Raw genomic sequence first — 24,874 nt, 5'->3', positions numbered from 1 at the left:
ATAATAAAATAATATTTGAAATAACGCTACAAATATAAATATCGTAATAAATTTTACGGTAATTTTAATAATAAAAAATAAAGTTCTTAAAAATTTAAAAAACAACTATTGATATACAAGAATTTTTTCCAAAACAAGAAATAAATAGAATTATTAAGTCCACAAATCATTACAGAATATCAATTTTTTGTAAATAAAAAATTATTAAAATTTGAAGATATTTTTTCATTAAGAATGAAAAGAAAAAAATAGTTAAGATAGTTAAATTAAATTAAATAATATTCATTGATTTTATGCTTGAGCCACGTGTTGCTGTTTTCGAATGAACTGACTAAGACAATCTCTACCGACAAAATGTGTAGAAATAAGTCATTATTTTTTATGCAGGTTTCATGATAAATATAATAATTTATTATACACAATTCTTATATTGTACAGTTTTTAGATACACATAATTATTTATTATTTTATACATTTCAAAGTTAAAAAGCTAAGAGCTAAAAATTCTATTTGATTTTTTCATTTTTTTCTTGTTTTTGGTGGCGTTCAACACATTGCATATGTTTCCTCCAACCTTCGATTACTGTAATAATAAAACAAAACATCATTGTTTATTGTATATACCAAGAATTTCGTGGCACATTAAGATAGCAAATTACTATCATCAGTAATCGTTCAATGTTGTTCTTACCTTCTAAATCGATCCTTCGGTGATTCTACATCTATCATATATTCCTGTATATTCGATGGATCATCAGGGCTGACGAGTAACTCGGAAGACTGCATGTACATTTTCGTGGATAACGGGAAGCGAAAAATCTTCGGCTATGACTTCGAAGTCCATATTACTTTCATTGTCACTAAAATAGAAAACATAAATGATACTTTGATAATGTTATGCAAAAAAAGGAATGTATTTTTCAGTAATTAATACATCAATTATTATTTATTCATGTTTACCTATTTTCCGTTTTTGGTAACAATAATGTTGGAACGGCAAAAGCGACTGTCTTCGAATGTCCATAGGAGGTCGAATCTTTTTACTTCTCACAAACAAATCTTCTGTGAAGTGTGCTAAGCATATATTTGCTGAAAATTCAAATGACAGAATAATAGTTAAGTTAACTAACAATTAATAAGTTAACAATTGTCTTAGTTTACATCAAGCACTTGATGTGTGCTATGTAACTTCCTATTAAATTATTTTAATTTCGACAATACGTATAAATGTATACATGATACGTACATTTAATTATCTTGAAAGATATTGTATCAGTTTAATATACTATTCTTTAAATTTATTGCAAAAGTTAAGATAATTAAATAGAAAGTTGTTGGTTAGTATATATATCAAGTAATTGGTGTTAGGTTAGGTTGCTCTATTAAGATACGAATATTTACAATATTTTCTTTTGGAACAGTATTGGAATGTTGTGTGTGTGCCTGTGTGTGTAATACAAATTGCAATGAAAATAATGTCATTACAAAAAATTAGCTAATAATATTTAATAAGACTTAGCATTCTTAATATTTTTCGGCATAAAACTCTCTCCGATTCTCTGAATTCAGCCTTCACGTATTACTGCATTTTCCGGAAATCGGAAAAAGTTTACTTGCGCTGGCAAGCATGTTTCATTGCAATTTTTACACGATTTCACTACACAACGTACCATTTTCACTTTATTTTACAACAAAGTTTAAAAAATAACCTCAAAACACGTGTTGTTACTATGGACGCTATGAAGCAAAGACGCTGAAATTGGAGCAATGACACTGGCGGCGCTGGTATGACAGAAAAAGACGCAATGCACGCACTCGTACGTGTGACAAAGATGCGACCATCTAGGTTCAGCAACTTTCCGACATTAAATATTTCATTTTTTCACAGTTGGCAGCCTTCAGGAATAAGAGACACTTTGCCATGAAAAGGGGCGTGGTTTAGTCAAATTGAGCACACAGTATATACAGTAGCGCAACTCTCCCGATTTCAGCGTGTACGAAATTGAACTGCACATGCGCGAGCTAAGTAGGTAACCAATCACATAACAGATTTTCTGTCGCATTTTCTCTTACTGTTTTTCTATAGCTCTTTCTGTCACACATTTAAATGCCATGTAGAATTTGGTTAGAATTGGCGGGAGCAGACGTTTAGCTGTACATCAGCTGTATAGAATCGAAGTGAAAAGCTGTGTCAAAAAAAATAGATAGTGAGAAGTGTGAATTAATAAATAGAAAACTACAAGAAGAAGAAGAATTGTATAAATACTACTATTATATATAAAAAGTTTGAAATTGTGTATAACTTTCAAAATATAAATTTTTATTAGAAGTTAATTCATTTATAATTACATAATGTTAATATTAGGTTAATAAGAATTTTAATATAATGTTTGTTTTATAAATATTATTAGTCTTATTTTAATTGTTTCTATTATTCCCCGTATGATCTAAACATTTATAGAAAGATTTTACGTATCACTCTTAAATACACTTCGTATCAAATTTTTATAATCAGTTAAAAATCTATAAATTATGTATATGATTACAAAGTAAAGTTATTTAAGCCAAATGTGTATAAACAAACTTATTTTTACCTTTCTAATTTGTCCCATGTAAATTTCACCTTTCACTGTAAGAATGTGCTCTCTGATTTAAAGCTCTAAGACTCAACTTATGTAATTAAAAATAGTACAAGTATTAGAACAACTTAAATTTCTTTATTTTATCATTATAAACTAGATCTAAATGTTTAATCATCAGAAAAATTCATTGTAATAAAGATAAAGCAATAACAGTTATGATTTAGATTCAGTTTTGCGAAAGCGAATTACCTCTAAGACTCAACTTGTGTACTTAAAAATATTACAAGCAATATAACAACTTAAATTTCTTTATGTTATCATTATAAACTAAGTCTAAATGTTTAATCACCAGAAATATTTATGAAAATAAAGATAAAGCAAAAACAGTTATAATTTAGATTAAAAGTTTAGAATCACCAAGATGTTTCGCTTTCATAAAACTGAATCAAAATCATTACTGTTATTGCTTCATCTTTATTATAATAAATATTTCCAGTAATTAAATATTTAGACCTAGTTTTTAATGATAAAATGAATAAATATAAGTTGTTCTAATATTTGTAATATTTTTAATTACACAAATTGAGTCTTAGAAGTATTTCGCTTTCGCAAAACTGAATTTAAATCATAAGTTATTGCTTTATCTTTATTATAATGAATATTCCTGGTGATTAAACATTTAGGCTTAGTTTATAATGATAAAATAAAGAATTATAAGTTGTTCTAGTGCTTGTAATATTTGTTTTTACACAAGTTGAGTTTTAAAGGTAGTGTTTTCTCTTTATTTACACTCAACGTTTTTTTTAAATTTTACACATTTTTTTACAGAAACTATATATATATACACACACACACACACACACTTTCTTTTTTATCAATATTTGTTGAATTGTATATATATTTTTCCTTTGTTATATATATTTTCTTTATTTACATATTTTTTATTGTTTGAATAGTATATTGCGTGATTAACTACTTATTTATATCGTTTTTATTTAATTTATATCTTAAATATAACAACCAACTTGCAAATAATACGTTTGAAAAAGAGAGGGAAATGATAAAAGGATGACAAGGGAACAGCCGTTGTACTTGAAATGAAATACATATACATTTCAAGTTTAGTGAAAGCGAGATACAACATTTTAGTGCAGCACCAAAGAGCAGATCTATGATTGGTTACCTACTTAGCTCGCGCATGTGCAGTTCAATTTCGTACACGCTAAGATCAAAGGTGCTGACAGGGAGTTGCGCTACTGGATATACTGTGTTGAGCATATCATGTTATACTTCCACCCATGATGTAAAAAACAAGGTGAAACAACGCGCATCGTCGGCGGCTCGATGCGCGGTAAGAGGTGTGGCTCGATGTGATGAGCCAATGAAATTTGGGTCCAAATATATCCGCGCAATTTAAATACGAAACAATCATATGTAGTCACACATACTTAAAATGTAGATGCTGTTAAAAAAAATAAATATAAAAATGTAAAAATACTTGAAATTTATTATCTTTAACAAAAATCACTGTTGCAATAAACACTGTTGTTATAAACATGAAATACAACAATTTAGCCATACACATAAGCTCATTCTTATAACTTTCCAAATTTCTTCTAATTCAAGTTTACAAAATTTGAAATAACAATTATCACAATTTTTATTAATGTACAAAGTCTCAACCTTACCTTCACATTCTTCTTTTTTTAAGTAGCTTTGAATTTCTTCGATTCACCGATTATCTCCGATTCACATATAAATGCAAGTATAAATACGTTCCAGTACCGGAGCCGTAGCCATATTGAATCTCAAAATTTGGACCCAGTTCTGATTGGTCTAGAGTATGGTCTACTGCGCATCTGGTTACTTGTTTCACCTTTCTTCTTACATCATGCTTCCACCATGGTCATCAAACACCATTCGTATCATTCTGCAAACAGCTGTGGTCACAATATGGCTGCTCGCTTAGCCAATCAAGTATCAATCAGATTACCAATCAGAGCTTCGGACATCAATGTCGCTTCTCTCTTTATATAGGACTCTGTTGCGCAGAAATCGTCCGAAATCCTCTTTCTGAATTTTACGGCCTAAACGTAGCACGGAAAACGTGACGGGATCGAGAGGGGAGTAAAGAGGAGGGTATCCATAGAGATAACATCGCCGCTTGCTCCATGTCTATCACCGCGATGCTTTCTCTCTCTAACTGAAGGCCTAAACAATTAAAGGACAATCACGTTAAAAGAGAAAGAGAGAAAGAAAGAAAGAGTGAGAGAGAGAAAGAGAGAGTTGCGTCAAGATTTAAAAAAATTAAAAAAGCTAATTTTTTTAAAAGCATAATTTGAAGACATTTAAATAATAAAGAATTATGTAAAAATAAAAAGATGGTATATTTATTCGTGGAAAGACATTTATTTCTTCTTCATCATATGATGCGATGTTAATTACAATTATTTTTTAAGTACTGCGTAAAATGAATGTTTCTTTATTAAAGAACCAAATTCTCTGTTACTATTAAACATCTTTTTTAAGTAAAAATATGATTGTGCAAAATATGGGCATAAATGTATTGATATGTATTAATATCAATGTTAATGTAAATAATTCAGACTATAATAAATAAAAAATTACGCGAAAGTAGACGTAATTAATCATTTGTGCACATTCTCGACCCCTGTTCTGGATGCAACATACGCGATACGCGTCAGATTTTATTTGCAGCAAAATGGATGTTAGCACGGACAACAACCTACATCCATTTCTCGAGAGATGGATGTAGGTTGTTGTCCGTGCTAACATCCACACTGTTTTTAACGGCGGATTGCAAAATGGATGTGACACGTAGTTCCCATTCTGACCAGAATAGATGTGCGTCACTAGTGTACGGGAGTTTCGAAGCGTTATAGGAAAAAGGCCGCCGTGGCCGCTCTCAGGTTCCTCTCTGATATCTGATATAGGACTCTACTGCGTACTGCGCAAGGTCCGTGGATTGGCGTTGGAGGGGAAGGAAGGTCGTTGCATCCACTTCAACGATGTGGAACAAAAATGGCGGCGGCCATACTTTTACTGCACACTCGCTCACTCACACAACTAATAGCTGTAGTACCTACGTACACTAACACTGACTCGCTGTCTCGAAAATGGCGGCTATGCAACGACCTTCCTTCCCCTCCAACGCCAATCCACGGACCTTGGTACTGCGTAGCGGCGTGACTGCCGCGTGGTCACGGCCACGCGCCTGCGCACCGCTGCCGCCGTCGCTACGCAGGAGTAGCAGTCGGTTGGTTAGGCAGAACGGCAGAAGGTCGTGGCGCGTCGCGGCGCATTTCAACTCGCATTCTCGTTGTCCCGTACGAGTTTTTGACGCGAACGAGTGTTTCAAGAGTTTCGTAGAGTATCGGAAGTGAAGTAAATTGTTGGGCGTTTGTGATTGGTAGCGGTAGACAATATATTCATCGTCAGTCGGATGCGATGTATTGTGCGAAGTTGTGTCACGTTTAATCGTGTTTTGCATCTTCTCCGCTGCTTCATAATCCGAGTTTCCGACGCAGAAAGAAAATTATTGCAAGGAGCAAGTGCAAATCTTGCGAAGGAAATGTTTTAAAGCTGAAGAAAAATATATTGATTATCTTAGTTTGCCACCTCAATTATTTGATGAATTAATAAAATTAGTCGGACCTGTTATTACCAAAGAACAAGTAATTCGTGATCCCATTTCGCCTGAAACTCGACTACACATAACATTGCGGTTTTTATCGTAATATCAGGGGATAGCATGAAATCGATATGGTAATGACAATTATTTGATAAATTAGTAAAATTAATAAATTTTTTATTTATTAATTAATTAGGTTAGGTTTTTTGTTTTTCTTTGTGACAACACGTCAAAGACGAATACATGCGTAAAAGTTATTCCGCTGAAAACGGAAAAGAAAACGGCAGAATCGACGGAATGAAGCCGCTACCAATCACAAACGTTCCGCAGTTCCGTCATTCCGTATTCTATGTGAGCGCGCCCTAATTGTCAACCATTTGCGGTCTTCAATTTCGGCCTGCAGCTGTCGCTCTTTTACAGCATCCTATCGGTGTCAATTGTAAAAATGGCGATGTCGTGGGTGGAAGATTTAAATGTAGCCCCGCGAAATGTAAGTTTAAAAAACGGAGAGATTTTTCTCCGAATTATAATGTTGTTGTTTCCTTTGCATTTCCGTTTAGTCTCGCTTATAATGACGCAAAATAGGTTTTGCAAGTGCGACGAGCGAAGAAAGACGAATCTAATGAGATTTTAACGATTATGCATGCAATGAAATACGTCTGTTCGAATGATAATTATATGTGATAACATCGCGGGGATCGCGGGCAAAACAATCTCGTTCTGCTCCGAAAGAGAAACGGCGAGGCGTTGTTTCTCGAATGTTTTCGAACTTGCCAAAGCTGAATTTGAAAAGGGCGAGCGGCCGCACGTTGGTAGCAGTGCAGTACAAATGTTTGCCATTTGTTGCCATTGTTGAGGTTGAGACGCAATAGTGCACCCAAGGGGAGCGTTGACAGCGTTGTTTGTCTTGGATCGTGACGCTGCTGATGCTTCGATGAGGAGATCTCTTGGATATCGCGAAGTGTATTCGACGCAACTATGGAAGCCCTACTACCGTCTGAGATCGCTCGATTGGTGCTCGGTAAGATCAGGATTGAGGCCAAGACACCGCTCGCGCGTAACCTTTCCCGCGGGAACGCCATATCCCGTCCCTTGAAAGGTTTTGCAGCTGAGCTTTGTAGCTTTCTTATTTGTAACGTCTCACGATTAGTTTGCTACGTTTGCTCTAGGAACATATCTTATAAAAAAAATGTCATCAAATTCTTTCACACAATTACATTGTCTATTGTCTTCCTGATTCTCATGTGCAAGTAAATTTTCTATTTTTTTGCATTTGAGAGTAAGGATCTACAATATGCGGAGTAAGCTTGATATAAGAAGTAAGAGGTATAAAGCTATATATTTTTGGTGTAAGGAGCTGTAATAAGAGTGTCAGTGAATAAATTTGTTTTATTTCTTGTTTTAACTCCACTTTTCATGCTTACTTTATATAGAGGTACTGTAGGCAGCTTCTAACATTGCTATATTAAATTATGTAATTGTGTGGATCAAATTTTTTTAATGAAGAAAGAGAGGCTTTAACAAATGTTTTTTTGGATTCTCTTGCTTTCACTGCATTTTTGATATGTCTGGGTTTTGAAGAGATAAAGAATTTAAAAAATATAGAAAGCATAATAAAGGAATGATTTTTGTTGTCTACTGTTCAGGAATATTTTTATACTTTTGTTTTGTTTGTATTGCTCCTATTTGATGGCATTAATCAAGTTATACAGTTAGTTTATGTTGTTATTCTATTACATTCCCTGATATAAAAACCAAAAGAAAACAATAGAAAATGTCAGAAACCTGATTCAAAACGATAGAATTCTATTGTTTTGAATCAGGTTTCTGACACTTTCTATCGTTTTCTATCGCGCTTTTTAATCAGGGTTCTTTATACTTTTAGGTTATCTAGAGGATCAGAAGTGTACTGAGGCAGCTAAGTTGTTTTTAGAGACATCTCCACATCTACAAGAATGCCGTACCGTACTTTCTTGTGGGAGAAGATTCAGCACCAGAGTCAATGGTGTAACATTGATGGACCTTGTCGAAAAGTTTTCATCCATCAGTGCTATAAGTAAATAATTGTATATACATTTAGTTCAAACTTATTTAAGTAATAATAATTTAGATTTAGACTGCATATAAATTCTATAAATATAGAATTTATATTTAAATATATATACTATTTTTTATATAGTTCAAGAACGGTTAAGCAAAGCCAATGACTGTGAGCAGGTGAAACATTGTGGAGATTTAATAGAGCAACTCAAGTTTCTCGTAGAAGAACCACGTGGTCAGCGTTTTGTTGTAAACATAAATGTACCTTCACAGGTAACTTATCATTATCAATATCATCATTATCATTATCTTGATCAATTACTTTTTATATTCTAAATATATCAGAAATTTTGCACACTTATTGTTAGCATAATTGAGATTTAATCTGAGATAAGAAAAAACTTTCTAAAAATAGGAGGAAATTCTTGTATTTTATATATATGTATAAGCAAACATAGATTAACACTTAAATTATGTAACATAGTGCTTTTCATTTTTTACAGAGTAACGCACAAACATCAAATGGTTCACCTATTGCTGCAAGCAACATGCGTAAACGGCATCATAGTAACAGTGAACGGATTAGACGCAATATTAAATCCCAGTTTAATTTAGTACAACAATCTGATATCATGAGTCCACGTATGTTTATTTCTTATTTGTAATGGTATAACGTCGTACATATTACAAGATTTTGATCTTTATTTTGATATTTTTATTGAAAAAATTTTTATTTTAATGTTACATTATATGTAGCAGCAAGTTACCATAATGTTGACGCAACTCCATTAGAGAGTTTGCCTGGGAATGTTGATTTGTTGAAGCAGGCAGAATGCACTACTCATACAGTTGAGAAGAGAGATGACAATTTTATTATGCAAGAATCTCACAGACAATGTGATTTTGAGAAAAGTTATAGTACAAATAATATTACCGCACATAATAGAAGTACTCGGATAAGTTCAGGTAATTGTAAATCTGGGAAACCAATTATTGGTACTTTCCATTTAGTGATACAAGTTGACGCAAATGTTTTGTTTTTCTCGGTTTTAAGTGAGTAACAAAAACAGAATAATTCTTGTTAAATGGAAAGCATTCTGTATGAATTTATAAATAAATTTAATAACAGCTTTTTTTCTCTTTATATAGACGATGTTTCAAGCGTACGAAGTTGTGAAATAGACATTGATGATAAAAAAAAGGAAGAAAGTAGCGCAATTAGTACAATACCTAAACAGTATACTGCAGCCACAAGTACAGAAGAGTTATTGAGTTTTTCTAGTACAGAAGTTCAAACTGTTCCTTATGAGGTACCTGAGTCAGAGTCCGAATCTAATGACGAGCCCATTGAAAATCTCAGTGTAAGCATCTAAATGATATTAATTTTCTGCTGTTTATACGTTTATTTATTCATATGAGAAAGTATCATGATTTATAAAAATTTACTCTCTAAACCGTTTATGAATGTACTTGGAGCGTTGCCATTAAATATCTACTTGTACATACATTTCCAGATATTAACGAAAGAAATGTTGAATCGTACAGACGTACAAGAATGTATTGCAGAGAATATCAATAAAGCAATCATTCCTACAGACCTTTCCATGGGCGAGAACTTGAACGAATCGATGAACGGTGAAGGGAACACTTCGATTGTGGCTGAGCTAAATAATGTTCTTAAATCAATCGTTGAAGCAACAGAATCCGATCCTGTGTTTGAAAAGTTTGTCTATGAGTATATTGGACCGTATAAAGAAACGGAAACAAGTCCTGAAGATGATGATGAAGGAAAGCTAAGCCCAAAATCTGTTAATGAGTGTGTATATATTTTGTTCTTTGGGTATTTTATTATGAATAGAATATTATATATGTATTTAAATGTAATATAATTTAAATATAATACAATATTTTATTGTAATATTTTTAGAGTGCAAAAGAAACAAATAGAAACAGGCATGGATAATATTAGCTCACCAGAGCCAGTGATAATAGATAGTAAAGTATCTGTAGAGGACGGTATAGCGGATATACCTCTGAAACATAGACTTCGTAGTTCTTCGAGACAACAATACAACAGAGTTGAAGACGAAGTTGACAAAGCGAAAGATCAGGAAAAAGATCAAAGCGCTTTAGAAGATCAAAATGCAGCAGCAGTGATGAGTATTATAAATGTCAATAATATTAACAGTACATCTGACGGTAACAAAAAGACTCTTGATGCAAAAGAAATAACCGTAAATGACGATAATGGACAAAAAATACAAACGATGGAACCTACAATAAATAAGAACAATACTATAAAATCCTTAATAGAGACAGATATACAGAAAACTAGTAATGTTGCGCCACCTATAAATAATAATGTACAATCTAAAGTTAAGAAGTCCACAGTAAAGCGACCAAGACCTACGAAACCTAAACGCGATCAAATCGGTAATAACCAATCCAGTTCTGTTCAGTCCAATGCAATACAATCCGTAACCGAACACGAACTCATGACTATGCCAACGTTGATTGTGTGTTCGCCAGATGAGATGAATAATCTTTTGATAAATCGTTCGTCTACCATCACATCAACTACCACTTCGCGTTTTATTCCGATTGCTCCGAAAGATCCAAGTAGAATCAAAGAAACTGTGGAAACTTTATATTTAAGGACGGTAAATGTACCGCAACCGATATCCAAAACACTACCATCCGTGATAGAAGAGCAGAACAATTCTGCAAACCAAGTGGAATTATTGCAATCGACAAGGAAAAATGGTAACATGAACAAACATTTACGAACTATACAAAAAACTGACGCGACAGTACCCATTATCAGTATTGATCAACAGGTATTAAATCTACATCCGGTAGAATCGGTGCAAACTAGTAAGATCGTTGGGAGTGAATCGATAACGCTTTACGGCAATGAGACCAGTGCTAAAACGTCATTGGATAGCACCAACTTGCCTATGATTAATCTGGACGAAAATATCAGCCTATCGAACAGCGGATTTTCTCCATATTTAAAGTTCAGTTGTAGCAAGACCAATCAAAGTCATAATCTTTCAGATATTGATTTAGCATCTGTAATGGAAAATGTAGGGAACAATGCTGCAAATAATACGAGAAACGAACAGTCATCCAAGAACGTCGATGTCATTACTAAACGTACACCGAAATCCCTATTAAAAAGTAGATCCAAGAATCATAGATTAAGTTTGTCTACGCCTCGCAAACGAAGCAGTCATATAAGAGCGCTTAACTTTAACACTCCTACAAGAACAAATTCTACCATAAAAACAAGCGGGGATGGGAATGCCCAGTTCTCGTCCAATGTCTCATCGACGAAACGTTTGAAATCCGTTTGTAGAACTTCATTATTTAGATCACCGTCGCTTTCCAGTACCTCCGCTCAGAAGCAGAAGACTCCGATGAAAGTTAATCAATCTTATAGAATTCCGATAGCTACTAGAAGCCCTGCGCCTAAGCTCATGGGTGGTTGGGACAAGTACAATGGTGTTGGTGTTATTATAGGTGATGTATCTCCACATGGAAGTACCAGTGCATCTTGTTCCTCTTCCGAGGATAAGATCGTTCAACACAAACCCGTAGCTAAATCCAAACCTTTAGCAGGAAGTTGGGACGCTGACTTACGCAAGAGTATAGAATCGTACAAGAAAGACGAGCCTGAGATTAAAAAACCTGTAAAGAGAAAAAAAAATTCCATCAAAGATAAGAGTGAGGTGAAGAAAGCTAAATACAGTTCACAATCAGTAAAAAGCAACGACGAGAAACAGAGTTGTGGTAAATCGAAAGTGAACAAAAAGTTGAAGCATAATGTGGAAGATACTAACGAACCGGAAGAGGATTCTCAAGATAACGCAAAAATAATAGAACCACAAAATATTGAAAAGGAAAACATAACGAAAGCCATTATTAATACTGTGGATTCCGTTGCGAGCAAGTCTGACAAAGTTTTGATCAATATTTGTGAGACATCGGCAATGATAAATAGTACAAACGGCGATGCGGTGACAGTGACTACAGAGAAGCCTGTAAAAAAATACGTACAGCTAAAGACGATATCGACTAATTTACGGAAATCCGATAATGAGAAGGAGAAAAACATGGAAGTCTCGCAAATCAATGCGCAAGTGTCCGAAATCTCGAGGATTTCATCAGTGGACAATACGCAACATGCCTTGCGACTGCCCGATATGATAAACTTGGAGACACCCAGAAAGTGCGATAGCATATCCGGTCCACCACCGACGCCAAGAGTATTGAGCCCTAGTAGCAATTTAGTTACACCGTTCATCAAGACCAATGAAGATTCCTCGAAAATACGTAGTTTTATTGCCACCCCGGAATTCCCGATAACTCCGGGTGTAGCTTTAACTCCGAAGGAAGAGACAACTAGAGATATCATGAAAAGAGGCGAGTACAATTCCCCGTACTACAAACCTACCTCCGAACAGGCTCAGGATTCCGATCTGAAGGTATCTAAGCTTAAAGACAGCGGTACGCAAGAGTCACCCATTCTATCTTCGTCGCACATAAAATTACATTCGACGCACAACAGTCTCACTTCGGGTAATAGTTATCAGATGTGTACCTCTTCCAAACTAGAGATAACGGAGTTTGAAGTGATAAAGGAGAATTTACCGAGAGAAGAGGCTATCAAGGAGTTCAAAATTGCGTCTACTTCCAAAGATTCGGGAAGCGCAGCGGAACTCGACGCTTCCATTGTAACAGATCATCACGTGGATCTGATACAGATAAACGAATTTAAAAGCGAACATAGGGAAACAATAATCGATGCCAATGATATCAATGATTCTCACAATGACTCTATGGAGAGTAGCTCTTCGTCCTCCAATACGTCATCATCGTCATCGTCGTCGTCATCGTCGTCTTCGTCATCGTCTTCTTGTAGTAGTTCGAATACTTCGACAAAAACGTGTTCGCCGAACGAAAAGTGCGATAAAGCTCCAAGTAAAACGAGCACAGATAGCAGTAGTGATTTCGCAGAAAAAAACATTGACGCACCGAAAAATACGAGCGATGTATTACTAAATATACCAAATGATGCATGTGAACAATTAGATAATGTAATTAAAACGGAGTCGTCGCCGAAGAAGGTATTCGCAATCGCGAAAACTGATGAACAGCTGAAGAATACGTTGAAAGAAACTCCGGCAAAAGATGAAACTCTATTAAATGAAGCTGATATTTCGGAAACGCCTAGCAGCTCAAAATGCGGAGTAGAAACAGTTAACTTAACTACAAAGATATCGGCGATTATGACGGAAGACGAAAAATTATCAAGATCAAACAAGCCCCCATCAAAGAGTAGCAGTAGAATACAAACCAACATACCGAGAGCACAGCCAAAGATAATAGATATACAGTATATTCCGCCAGGATCATCAAAATACATTGAGTCTCTGAGAAAAATTAAAGTCAATGCGAATGAAAATCAATCCGAGCGCGAAGAAAACGCGTTTGTGCATAACCAGTTAATGCACAAGCAACTATTGGAGGAAAAACGACAACGTATCATGGCTAAGATCAAAGATAACCCAAAACTGAATAATGGGACTAAGCGTAAAAGCATTTTAACTGCCGACACTTTGAAGAAATTTGGCAGAGGAAAACGAATTATACGGCCACCGGCAAAATACTCTAGAGATGTTTATAAAAAAATAGAGCCGCAAAATAATAGACGTGAAACCGTAAGAAAAAGTACACGAAGAAAATGTGAAACAAAAAATCAGGATCTCGCGAACAAATGCGATAACAAGGAAGAAATAACGGACCGAGTTGCCGCATCGAAAAGTACAGATCCTGACTTAACGAATTATAAAAATAATGGTAATAACGAACTGCTCGAAGATCACACGACAGAACAATTACGCGAAAATAACATTTGTGACGTGGAAAATAATGCAGTTGAAAATTGTAAAAAAAGCGAGACCGTGCAATCGCATAATTTCTTATTGGAAAGTCAAGATTATGTAAAAGAGATATCAGATGCTCAGGAGATTACGGAGAAAAATTGCAATATTAATAGCAATGTCGACAAAGAAGGAATAACGAAGACTCTTGAAAATGCGCAAGGTAAGATTTTGATGAAAGAACCGAATTCAGAAAAATGTATTGTTTCCCAAGAAACATTAGCTCCGGATAAGTTGAAGCACGATCAAACGGAAGATAAAATAAACAAACCGAGACAGTTTTCAAATCATGCTGATAAATCTGACAAAATATTGAGACATAAGGTAGATCAAGTAAAACGCGACTTATTTAGTGACGAGGAGAATGATTACAGAACATCTTCGACTGTAAGTGCAACAGATAACAAAGTTAAGAAAATCATCGATTCTGAAATTCAAAGTTCTGATCAAGCTCCGGGCAAAAAGGAGAATGCTAATGTCGAAAATTCCAAGCAGGAATTGTCAACCGTTCTCCAGTGTTTGCAGTTGGTGCCCGCGTCCAAAAAGGAGCATTTGGACAATGGTAAAAATCAAACCGAACAGCAACACAAGGAGCAGAGTGAACCTGAAAACGAAGGTGATAATGAAACGCATCAGACAGCCAATGTTCATAACTATAAAGCAGAGTATCACTTCGTGTATGATGATAGTATACCGATGAGAAAGAGAAGGAGAAGGTATAGCGGGCACGAGTTACAGATCGAAATTAATTATGCCGATTATTCGGATCCGAACCCCGTTGAATGCTTCAAGATAATGAAGGCCACAGAGTTCGAGGAAATATTTAATCTTCTGCCTAAAAAGGGAAGTAAAAAAACGCGTACAAAAATTGAAAAAGTTTGCAAAACACCCAACTTTCAAATGAATAAGGACACTCTTAACTTAAAAGACAATACCGTGAAACCTCTAGCTACATCGTCTCCTGTAGATGAACCACCAAGAGCTAAAACGAAGAAAATTATTAAAACTGCTGCGACAAACAAAACTAATAACAATACGCAATCTGATGCAAAGAAAAAGCAAAAGCTAGATAAGCATCAGGAAAAAGGTAAAATTATGAAGATTATTCTATTAGATTTATGTCCAATTTCTTCAATTCTAGATAATTTTATTTATCAGATATCTCAGAAAATATGGCAATTTCGAATGAAATTCTAGTACATTTTGTATCGAAAATAGTATAAAGAATAGCTATTCGATAGATAACCAGAAGTCTCAGTGAAGAAAATCAATTTCTAATTATTTGATATCTTTATCTAAAAGATAGCTCGGGAGGTGTGAAGAAATTGGGCTTTAATAAAATAAAATTAAATGCTTTTTACTGGAGAAGTTATAAAATAAATAATATTTTAATTGTAGATGTTATTACCAAAGGCCGAAAGAGAAAATTGTCAGAAGCAAAAGAAACAAAACAGGTAATTAAATAATTCATAAGAAAATTTACAAATAAAATTTATACACATATTTATGTTTTCTCTAACAATTTTACAATGGCTTTTCTTTCTTAAGGTTGAGAAGAAATGTGCAACGGATCCGCAAATGTTACTCAGTACCTTAAACGAAGTAGACCTAAATAAATTCCTGACTACAGTTCATGGACCTGAATAAATGCTCTCTTTGGTGTACATATGTATAAAAAAAGTGTAAACTTCTTTTCTATTTTTATATGATATATAGTGTTAGAATATTAAAAATATTAGAATATTTTGTTACTGATAATCTCGATTCTTGATTATTTAACATTTACATAACTCTATAACTTCAAAGCCATTTTTCTTCACAATGATAAGGGATTGTTATTAATAATTATTTATTATTTAAAGACTCCTGGCGTCTAAGCCGAGAACTCCGCATTGATAGAGTCACGTGTTGACAGTAGTGACGTACCGTCGTAGACAAAATTGGAACCAATAGGCGTGGAACATGACAGATTGACGATGAAATTTTGTCGTGCATGTCATTTCGTTATTATGTGTTTTATTGTGAAAATGTGACTTGTTTCGTATTTACCAAATTCGTTAGAATAGGCCACAAGTAAAGTTTCTTTGAATTTTATACATAAAAACATATTTTTTCACTCCTTTCAATAGCTATTCGTGTTTTCCTGTTTGAATAGATTTTACTTTAAGCGCTTGTTACTATTTACTGATTGTTAAGCGGAAAAGAAATAGTCAAGGTCCATTTTTACAAGTATTTTAAACCATAAAGTTTCTCGTTCTGTTTTATCCAAATTTTTTTTATTTACAAATGCCACTTCGGAAATTTTAGTTTAATTGTGTGTTTTCTTATCTGAATAGCTTCACTTTGTGCTTTTTACGATCATTTGCTGACTATTAGCCAGAAAAAGAATAGCCAAGGTCCATTTTACAAGTATTTTAAAAGCGATTTCGTTATTCTGTTTTATCTAAATTTTCTTTGTTCACAAATGTCTTGTCAAAAATTTGTGATTTCTCGCTCATGACGTCACGATTTTAATATGGCCACGGCGAGTAGACAGAACCTTTAATATTATTTAAATAATTGAAAATTATTACAAATAATTAAAATTTTTGAATTGATTTGTTTTATCGCTTTATTTTTTTAACATTGACTTTATTTTGTGCTGTATTGTTTTAATTTAAAAAACACGTTTTTAATTATTTTTAAATTACGTGAATGTGTGATTAAAAATATAAATGATCATATACATATATGTATAATTTTTTTTTATTATATGTAAGTATATCAGAACTGATAATTATCACAAGAAAATTTATTATTTATATAGACGATATCTTTGACAACTAAATTTTATTTGTTATAATTCCAAGAATAACTTAAAAAGAAATGATTTCTGGGAATGAATAAGCGGCTGAAATATATTAGGAGCCATTATATCTCTATGAGGTACAATGCATGTGATCTTTTTATGATACAAAAGCACAAGTGAAACAAAATATGTATCAATACAATATACATTTGACTACAATTTATATTATTTCGGTAAGTTATGAAAACTTGAAAACACAAATAAGATGCAACATAATAGTTTTCAATATTTTTTCGATAAAAAAATAGTAAATAAAATTATGTTATTTTTCCATTATAATTTGCTGACAAATGTAATTTTCTTGAATACAGATACACTTTCCAAAATAATGTATATATTTTTATGTAACTTTTAGTTTCCTTTAAATTCAGAAAATCACTTCTAGTTTAGTACTTGAAAAAAATATATACGATGGTATACACATATTTTAAATCTTAACATTGGAAAAATCATGAATGTCAAACATATTTTTAAATGAGAATTTGTTAGACTTTAAATTCTAACTTTTTGATTTTGCCACTTTATCCACCTCTTCCACAACATCCATGAACTTCCGCCATTGTTGCATAGTTAAGCATATCCCTACAAAGAAATCATAAAGATATCAAAATATTATATCGATAAATCTCTTTATATTTAAATTTTTTGATTGATTATGAAATTATCAACTATAAAATTTCTTGTCTTTGTAAAAATAGCATTACCCTTTTTGCCAGGTTTTAAATCACCATCCTTGTCATAATACATCTCCCGGATATCAACATAATATTTCCCTTTGAAATTTCTCACATTTACTCGGCGATTGTTACCCAAATCCCAGAGATCTTCTTCATCTTCTGTTTTTGGTTTCTTTGTCGATTTCTTCGGTGCCTCTTCATCTTCATCTCTATCTCTCTTTTGTTTCTTCTTACTTGATTTTACTTCCTACACATAGAAAATAATATGAGCATCTAAGTATAGAAATTAATATACAAATATATGGAAAATAATATGTAATACCTCCTCACTGCTATCATCACTGTCAGACACATATTCTTTCGACTTCGGCATTTTTAGCTTTAATAATGTAACGGTTCACGTTCTTAAAAAAAAAAATTAATATTACTATTCAGAGAGATCCTTAAGCCTCTATACACATGACAGAGTGATTTATATTATGTATATCTTCTTTAAAAAATCAAGAGGTTGGGACATTAATGTAAAATTTTTTTTTAATAATCAGATAAATATTTTCTAGATATATTAAAGTACATATATAAAGAATTTGTTATAAAAGTAATGAGGTAAAAAAATTAACTGAAAAGTGTTGTGACTTGATCATATGTAGAGAAGATGCAAAAAAGCAATTTTCAATTTGCGATATATCGCATACCGTAATACTCGGCATAAATAAATAAATTCGTCATTTTCGTGAAAAATGCTTTATAGTATTCGAAAGAATGTTTTATACCATTTTGAAATATATTACTAAACTTGACGGTTGTTACATATACATACGCAGAAATATAACCTGTACTTTTTAGTTACGATATATCGTACTTTCACTTCGATGAATCTATTTTTTGCGGCCATCTACTAATTGTAAATAAGAATCGCGACCAAGTATCTTATTATCGCACTTAACAAATTGTACAGTTAGAAAATGAAGTGTAATTATCATAGAAAGTAGCATACTTACTTCTCAACACTTCTCAAGCGAAAAGATCGGAATGGTTCTCAACGAACAAGGTTTACCACTTTCAACGATCGCTCCAACGGACAATTCTGCAACTTGCATATGCGCAGTAGCGCAAAGTTAACAGACGCTTTTAAATCAGACGCATTAGAGCAATATATTGTCAGATTATAAATATTTAAAATAAATATAATAAAAATTTAATGTATTGTAAATCAACACACGTTTGTTCGCGTTGTATGTTTTAGTTACTTTTACATATTGGAACGCGTTGAAATAGGAATATGTTGTACCAAATAACACGAACAAACCTCATAATTATTTCCAAAAAAAAACTATAATTTTAATATTTTTCTCTCTCTCTCTCTCGTTCCTAAAAATTCCTCTAATTTTTTATCTTTCCAAAAAATTTCCCATGATAATAGTAACAAAATCCAAATTGAAGGAAAATCTCCCAATCTGATAATTTTGCATTAGATAATTACAAAATGAAGATTTGAATTTGACCAATCCAATTTTTAATTGATTTAATTCTAATTTCCAATGCGTAATTTAATTACAATCTCTTTGAATTTAATACGGGCATGAGTCACATATTAAGCGTGACATTTATTTAGATTTTTTATTGACATCTGGATCAATTCGGGTATTTTTCAATTTAATTTTAATCAAAATGGAACTTATTCTTAATGATTATAATTTTTATATCATTGACAGAACGTATAAATTTTGTAAAAATGTAGGCTTTTTATCGCAGCTATATTTTCTTCGATTCGCGTACAAAAATTAATAAAAATACAATAAAAGAATAAAACATTAAGCCTTAAACACGTAAAATATTTTAATCCTCTTTATCCACAATCTTTAAACGATCTGTAAATCCAACTGTTATTGTTTGCATTAATAATTTACTTGTGTCAAAAATTATATTAGGTATTTGTAACTTCCACAAGCACCGCTGTACATACATTTCATTTCTTATATCTGACACAATTGATATAGGTTGTATATCTTACAATTAACTTTGTGAATAATTTTGTCAATGGATGTATTTTGGAATATTTTATGTAAAATAATCACTTAATTCTATGATGCACTCCGCTATGAGCGGTAAATTAATACAGTATCATTTTTACGTGTACACACATTTATTCGCTTTCTTCCTTGGAACGTTCTCTATCTGAGCGTCTGGATTTCTTCTTACGTCGACTTGGGCTACGCGATCTCGATTTGTGTCTACGAGATCGCGATCTTGATCGATGTCGATGTCTAAAAAAATATTGAAATATAGATTAATTTTAGAAATTACATACATATATGTAGTATCACGTGCATATGAGCTGCACTTGCTGTGACGCTCACAGCACCTATAAGCATTATTTGTCCTTATTTAATATTTGGCAAACATCAAGGATGAAATGATGCTTAAAGCGCTAAAAGCGTTAAAGCGACCGCAGTCAGAGAATTCTAGAAAAAGGAACACGATTATTACCGATCTTTATGTCGATATTGAGATCTGGATCTGTCACGCTCTCGATCTTCATCTCGCGTCATAGAATCTCTGTCTCTATCGCGATCTCTCATCATGGAATCTTTCTCCCTATCACGATCGCGATCTCTATCCTTGTCCCTATCTCTGCTCATAGAATCCAATTCTCGATCCCGATCTCTATCCCTATCTCGTTCCCGGTCTCTACCGTCCCTCTGATCGCGTGATTGCATCAGAGGAGGAATGGACGTCGGTGGAACCATCGTAGGTATTGTCTTGGGTCCCATGTCTTTGTCATCTTCACCTTCGGTCATTGGGATTGCTAGATTTGTTGGCTGCCACGTCTTCAATAAAAATAAGAAAAATTTGTTTTATTTTCTTTCAGATTTTTTAACATAGAATTAGACAATGTTATATAATTGTTTTTTTGAAGCTATAAAATTAGATAATTTTATTCAAATTATGTCAATATATATTGTTTGGCAACAGGTGGGAAAAAATTTAAAGAATGAATTCCAGATTTTACCTGTTTAAAACCTGGTTCGCGTCTCCATCTCTCCGTCCTTTGAGCGAGACAGAGTAAATAAAAAAAAAGTATAAATGTTAAAGCTTCAATTAGCTCAAATTTAGGCAAAGCTGAGTGTCTATCCTTTTTTTTACTCTGTCTCACTCTATCGAGGCGGCGGAGAGGCGCTTTGGCTCGCAAAATGGATTTTGGATAAGCCTGTTTTAGATAATAAAATAAGATAAAAATCAAGAATAAGAAAATTTCAAATAAGGATTTGTTTTCTAATTATAAATGTTTAAATATATTCATGTAAAAAGTACTTAAAGTACATAAATATTAAAATATTTATAAATTAAAAATGAAACCTTAATTACAATTTTGTTATTCTTGATATTTGTCTTTTATCGTCCAGAGAATTACTCCTTAATTTTCTTCCACTTGTTGCTGAACTTTGTATAATGCTGCTTTCAAAAAATTCAAAATGCTGTATGATTACCGGGTCATTGCCCCACTGGTTATCTTGCGTGGGTTCGTAACTCTGGTAATACGGATCGGTTTCTGGCATGTAAAACGGTGTCGGTTCACCAGCATATCCTGGTGGAGGCATATCGAATGGTGGTGGCGGCATTCCCGCTCCAGGAGGTGGTACACTCATGTCGGGAAAACCTGGTTTTCTAGAATATTCTCTTCTGTCAGCAGTCATAACCTGTATAACATTTCCTTTCGGTGGGGATTTATCCAAATTTCTTCTGGATGCTAAACCAGAGCTTCCTATAACATCTATAGTCCCTGCCATCTTTCTTCCAGGTGGTGGACCTGCCCTCTTAGGACCCATAATACCAGAATATTTGCTGTTATCATTGGTTATTGCCACCTGTGGCATTCTCATGCTGCTCGGATTGCTACCACCGCCACCCGCATTTAAAATCAATCCTACTCCAGATTCGTTTCGCATCCGCTTCTGACGTTCACAATACGCTCTCCAGGTATCTTCGTTGAAGCCATAATTAAAGTAATCCGTGATATCCGCGCCAGGCTGTCTCCATGGTTTATCCTCCAATTGATCTAAATTAAACTCATGGGCTGGTATTCCATTAATGACACCAATAGTCTCAAATTCATCTATACTGAACTTTCCTGGCTGTTTGCTCAACTTGTCTGATACACCGGATGTGTTAGTTAATAGTCCTCCTCTCTTGATGTTTAAACTACCATATGCCGGTGTTGATTTGATATCACCGATAACAACATGTACATCGTCATCGGAATCAGATTCGCTGGCTGCTTCACCATCCTCCTGACTAGAAGCTTCTCTCGTTCCATTTTTATTTGCATCTGCATTCTCTTCTTGTGCATTATTCAATGAAGACGATTCTTCGTCACCACCGCCAAGGGAATCAACAATTTCTCGCATCTGTAAAAAAAAAAAAACTGTTTTAAGGCAAATATTAAGATATATGGAAAAGTTAAAAAAATTGAAAAGAAAAAAGGATAAAAATACATATTTGTATACAGTTCATCTATGATGGACCTGTTTATCTTTCTTTTTTACCTATACCTGTGATATTTAATACTTAATTATGCATAGGTTATGTTACTTTGTTAAGACAAACGTGCATATAATTATGTATATAATTAAAGATCGAACAAGATATAAAATATCTAATATGCTAAATCTTCGAAATTAAAATAAACGCAAGGTATCTTTTTCCATAATGTTAAAATGTGAGAAATATATTAAATTGTAAACGATCGAGAGAGGTTAGGTCGCGCACCTCGGACGGTGTTTCACCAACACCTTCCATCTTCTGATCCTCTTGAGTTTGCAAGTTCTCTTGAGCTTCGACGAGCGTCGAGTCATTTTGTTGAAGCTCTGATTGAACATTCGTCGGTGTATATTCCTTGCTGTCGGTCGAATCCCCATATAACCACTGATCCTCACTTTCATCCGCCATTTTTCTCTTCTTCTTTCTTGTTTTGGTACTCACTCCCTGATAGAACTGCACGGGAGTGAGGTGACCAGTAATGAGCAAAATCTGCCACCAATCTTCCGCAAGTGCAAATATATAAATATAAAATTTAATAATTTAAGGGGCCGTCTACAATACGCGGCAATACGCGGAGCAAGTTTGGAGCAGCTTGGAGTAAAGCCTTGTATATACGATGCTAGAAATCACTAGAAATCGGTCCGAGTTCAGCAACTCTCGGATGAAGAATCGAGAGATGTCGCGAATGTAGAATTATCGATAGTGCCCCTAGGGATACTAATCATCGAGGTATCGCGAATAACTCGATATCGGGAATATCGAGATGCTTGTTTATATTTTGAGCAATTTTGAGAGATATGTATGTACACGAGGAAACTACGTAGAACGTAGAACTCCACTTGACATCGTTGGATTCTAAAATGAGCGAAATCAAAGCGATGACGACAATATTACGCAGAATGTTTAGCAGGAGAGCGCCCAACTGGAATACTCCACTCGCCGGTGTCCGTAAAAGAATGCAATTAATGGATCAGGATGAATCTGTTGACAGTTTCGATAACGAAGATATAAGCGAGTTCGAAACGGACTTTATGAACATTGGTACGAGCCATAAGATACACGAAAGGTACATCTATATCTTCTATTCTTACATAAAAATTTTATTTATTTTATCATTGCTGAAAATTATATATATATTTTTACAATTTAATCTTGCTTTACCTAATCTAACCTTCATAACATTTAATTCGGTATTGACTCGATGTTATTTTCTGTTTGTTGAAAATTGTAAAGATGTTATATATAAAATATTTGTTAATTTATTATTAATGATCTTTTTAACATAAATTATCCATTTAATTATAAGGCTTTATTATAATGCATCAATCTTTTTTCAGGGAGATGCGGATCCAAAAAGAGCGTCTTAAACAACAAATAGTTAAAAAGTATTTTAAAGAGAAAGAACCACGTTTCCTCACATTCGCGGAAAAGAAATTGATACAAAAATTACACAGACACAATCCTGATGAATGGACAGTAGAAAAACTCAGCGAGAGTTTTCCTGCTTTACCAGACACAATACAGAAAATCTTACGTACTGAATGGTCGCCGAAATCAGTTGAGAAAGTTATGCAATACGATAAGGTAGCGATTGAAAATTGGAAGAAATTCCATGAGGGTAAACTTCCATTAAATCCTGCACTTAGTGAACATCTGATAAAATTCAAGGACAGAAAAATTATCTTGACAGATAGAGAGTCATTAGCGAAACAGTTTGTCCCTAAGCTGGAATTCAAAAAACCAAAAAGTCAATTGTTTTCAAGCATTATACAAACTTATCTCGATGAAAAACAAAGTGACACGAAATTACTGTCACAGGAGGATAATTCAAACAGAGTAGTAGATAAATCTGATCATTCTGAAAATCAGAGTTTACTGACTGCAAGCTCCACGACTGATAAATCTGTTGTTGTAACAAATACAAAGAAATTCGTTTTGGATAAGCCACAATCTCTTACATTACAGTCACGTACAGATTTAAAATTTGATGGATCATCAAGTAAGAAGAAAGAAAAACTACTTACATTCGACGAATTTGTAAAGGTGAAGCTGGAGGATATAAATAAAGAATCTTCAGAAGAAGGTACCACTTTACTAAATGTATATAGGAACCAGATGGATGTCAGCCAAGAGATGCAAACTGCTGAAGTTGCTATGGCATCTGATGGTGCAGTGATTCATGCAGAGAAGGATACTCTACCAAAAATAGTACGAAGATTCGACAAAGATGTTACCATAGTCCCTAAGGATCAGGATAAAGATTTCAATATTGTTACAGCAGACGACAATTTGTTAGACACGAGCATCAAAGTGTGGCATAAGAAAGTGGACACAGATTTAAACTACGCTAAGCCAATAAAAATTGCAAAGCATCTCTACAAACCTGGCATGACATATAGAATCAGCGATTGTTATTACGATGACGATGGGGAGTTTTTATATAGAGTTCCAGGTGTATATAGCTGAATCTGTTTATAGTTGTCAGTTATTAATGTGCATAATAAATCTTATGTAATATGCATATAATTGATATATGATAGAAATGAAATAAAGGATTGTAACTTCTTAAATATTATTAATTTTTTTAT

General features: G+C 33.7%; 4 protein-coding genes and 1 long non-coding RNA gene across 6 annotated transcripts; 2 read left to right on the top strand and 3 right to left on the bottom strand.

The window, feature by feature from the left end:
* Window positions 1-530: 530 nt before the first annotated feature.
* LOC120359200 lies at window positions 531-1,056 on the bottom strand. The gene is made up of 3 exons (XR_005576034.1): window positions 961-1,056; window positions 692-860; window positions 531-583 (listed from the first exon to the last, which is right to left on the bottom strand). It is a non-coding gene; the product is annotated as an uncharacterized LOC120359200 (long non-coding RNA).
* A 5,700-nt stretch (window positions 1,057-6,756) lies between these two features.
* Window positions 6,757-15,977, top strand: LOC105198218 (serine-rich adhesin for platelets). Of its 2 annotated transcripts, none has more exons than XM_011164875.3 (10): window positions 6,757-7,255; window positions 8,120-8,290; window positions 8,414-8,547; window positions 8,778-8,916; window positions 9,034-9,240; window positions 9,424-9,635; window positions 9,789-10,090; window positions 10,202-15,306; window positions 15,618-15,673; window positions 15,768-15,977. In XM_011164875.3, the coding sequence occupies exons 1-10, from the start codon at window positions 7,213-7,215 to the stop codon at window positions 15,864-15,866; spliced, it is 6,468 nt and encodes a 2,155-aa protein (XP_011163177.1). In that variant the 5' UTR covers window positions 6,757-7,212; the 3' UTR covers window positions 15,867-15,977. The 2 variants fall into 2 exon arrangements, with proteins under 2 accessions (XP_011163177.1, XP_011163175.1); XM_011164873.3 differs by having other exon boundaries at window positions 6,758-7,255; window positions 9,031-9,240.
* Window positions 15,978-17,031: 1,054 nt separating this feature from the next.
* On the bottom strand, window positions 17,032-18,895 carry LOC105198217 (activated RNA polymerase II transcriptional coactivator p15). Its single transcript, XM_011164872.3, has 4 exons — window positions 18,746-18,895; window positions 18,067-18,148; window positions 17,772-17,991; window positions 17,032-17,649 (listed from the first exon to the last, which is right to left on the bottom strand). The coding sequence occupies exons 2-4, from the start codon at window positions 18,115-18,117 to the stop codon at window positions 17,567-17,569; spliced, it is 354 nt and encodes a 117-aa protein (XP_011163174.1). The 5' UTR covers window positions 18,118-18,148; window positions 18,746-18,895; the 3' UTR covers window positions 17,032-17,566.
* A 589-nt stretch (window positions 18,896-19,484) lies between these two features.
* LOC105198216 (pre-mRNA 3'-end-processing factor FIP1) lies at window positions 19,485-22,931 on the bottom strand. Its single transcript, XM_011164871.3, has 4 exons — window positions 22,515-22,931; window positions 21,236-22,153; window positions 20,235-20,575; window positions 19,485-20,011 (listed from the first exon to the last, which is right to left on the bottom strand). The coding sequence occupies exons 1-4, from the start codon at window positions 22,692-22,694 to the stop codon at window positions 19,891-19,893; spliced, it is 1,560 nt and encodes a 519-aa protein (XP_011163173.1). The 5' UTR covers window positions 22,695-22,931; the 3' UTR covers window positions 19,485-19,890.
* A 130-nt stretch (window positions 22,932-23,061) lies between these two features.
* Window positions 23,062-24,859, top strand: LOC105198215. Its single transcript, XM_011164869.3, has 2 exons — window positions 23,062-23,352; window positions 23,624-24,859. Exons 1-2 carry the CDS (start codon window positions 23,147-23,149, stop codon window positions 24,750-24,752), a joined length of 1,335 nt encoding a protein of 444 aa, XP_011163171.1. The 5' UTR covers window positions 23,062-23,146; the 3' UTR covers window positions 24,753-24,859.
* Window positions 24,860-24,874: the final 15 nt, after the last annotated feature.

This window comes from Solenopsis invicta, chromosome 12, assembly GCF_016802725.1.
Source record: "Solenopsis invicta isolate M01_SB chromosome 12, UNIL_Sinv_3.0, whole genome shotgun sequence".
In the NCBI taxonomy this organism is placed as follows: domain Eukaryota; kingdom Metazoa; phylum Arthropoda; class Insecta; order Hymenoptera; family Formicidae; genus Solenopsis; species Solenopsis invicta.
Note: the sequence above shows the minus strand (reverse complement) of the source record. Positions and strands in the feature narration are given on the sequence as shown.

Excerpts from the sequence above, each read along its gene's own strand:
- LOC105198218 (XM_011164873.3), top strand. The coding sequence starts at position 7,213 with ATGGAAGCCCTACTACCGTCTGAGATCGCTCGATTGGTGCTCG. Across the intron at positions 9,241-9,423 it reads AAGTACTCGGATAAGTTCAG|ACGATGTTTCAAGCGTACGA; the intron begins GTAATTGTAAAT and ends CTCTTTATATAG. Across the intron at positions 9,636-9,788 it reads AGCCCATTGAAAATCTCAGT|ATATTAACGAAAGAAATGTT; the intron begins GTAAGCATCTAA and ends ATACATTTCCAG.
- LOC105198217 (XM_011164872.3), bottom strand. The coding sequence starts at position 18,117 with ATGCCGAAGTCGAAAGAATATGTGTCTGACAGTGATGATAGCAGTGAG. Across the intron at positions 17,992-18,066 it reads GTGATGATAGCAGTGAGGAG|GAAGTAAAATCAAGTAAGAA; the intron begins GTATTACATATT and ends TTCTATGTGTAG. Across the intron at positions 17,650-17,771 it reads TTTAAAACCTGGCAAAAAGG|GGATATGCTTAACTATGCAA; the intron begins GTAATGCTATTT and ends ATTTCTTTGTAG.
- LOC105198216 (XM_011164871.3), bottom strand. The coding sequence starts at position 22,694 with ATGGCGGATGAAAGTGAGGATCAGTGGTTATATGGGGATTCGACCGAC. Across the intron at positions 20,576-21,235 it reads ACCAGTGGGGCAATGACCCG|ACGTGGCAGCCAACAAATCT; the intron begins GTAATCATACAG and ends TTTTTATTGAAG. Across the intron at positions 20,012-20,234 it reads CAATATCGACATAAAGATCG|ACATCGACATCGATCAAGAT; the intron begins GTAATAATCGTG and ends ATATTTTTTTAG.
- LOC105198215 (XM_011164869.3), top strand. The coding sequence starts at position 23,147 with ATGAGCGAAATCAAAGCGATGACGACAATATTACGCAGAATGTTTAGC. Across the intron at positions 23,353-23,623 it reads AGCCATAAGATACACGAAAG|GGAGATGCGGATCCAAAAAG; the intron begins GTACATCTATAT and ends ATCTTTTTTCAG.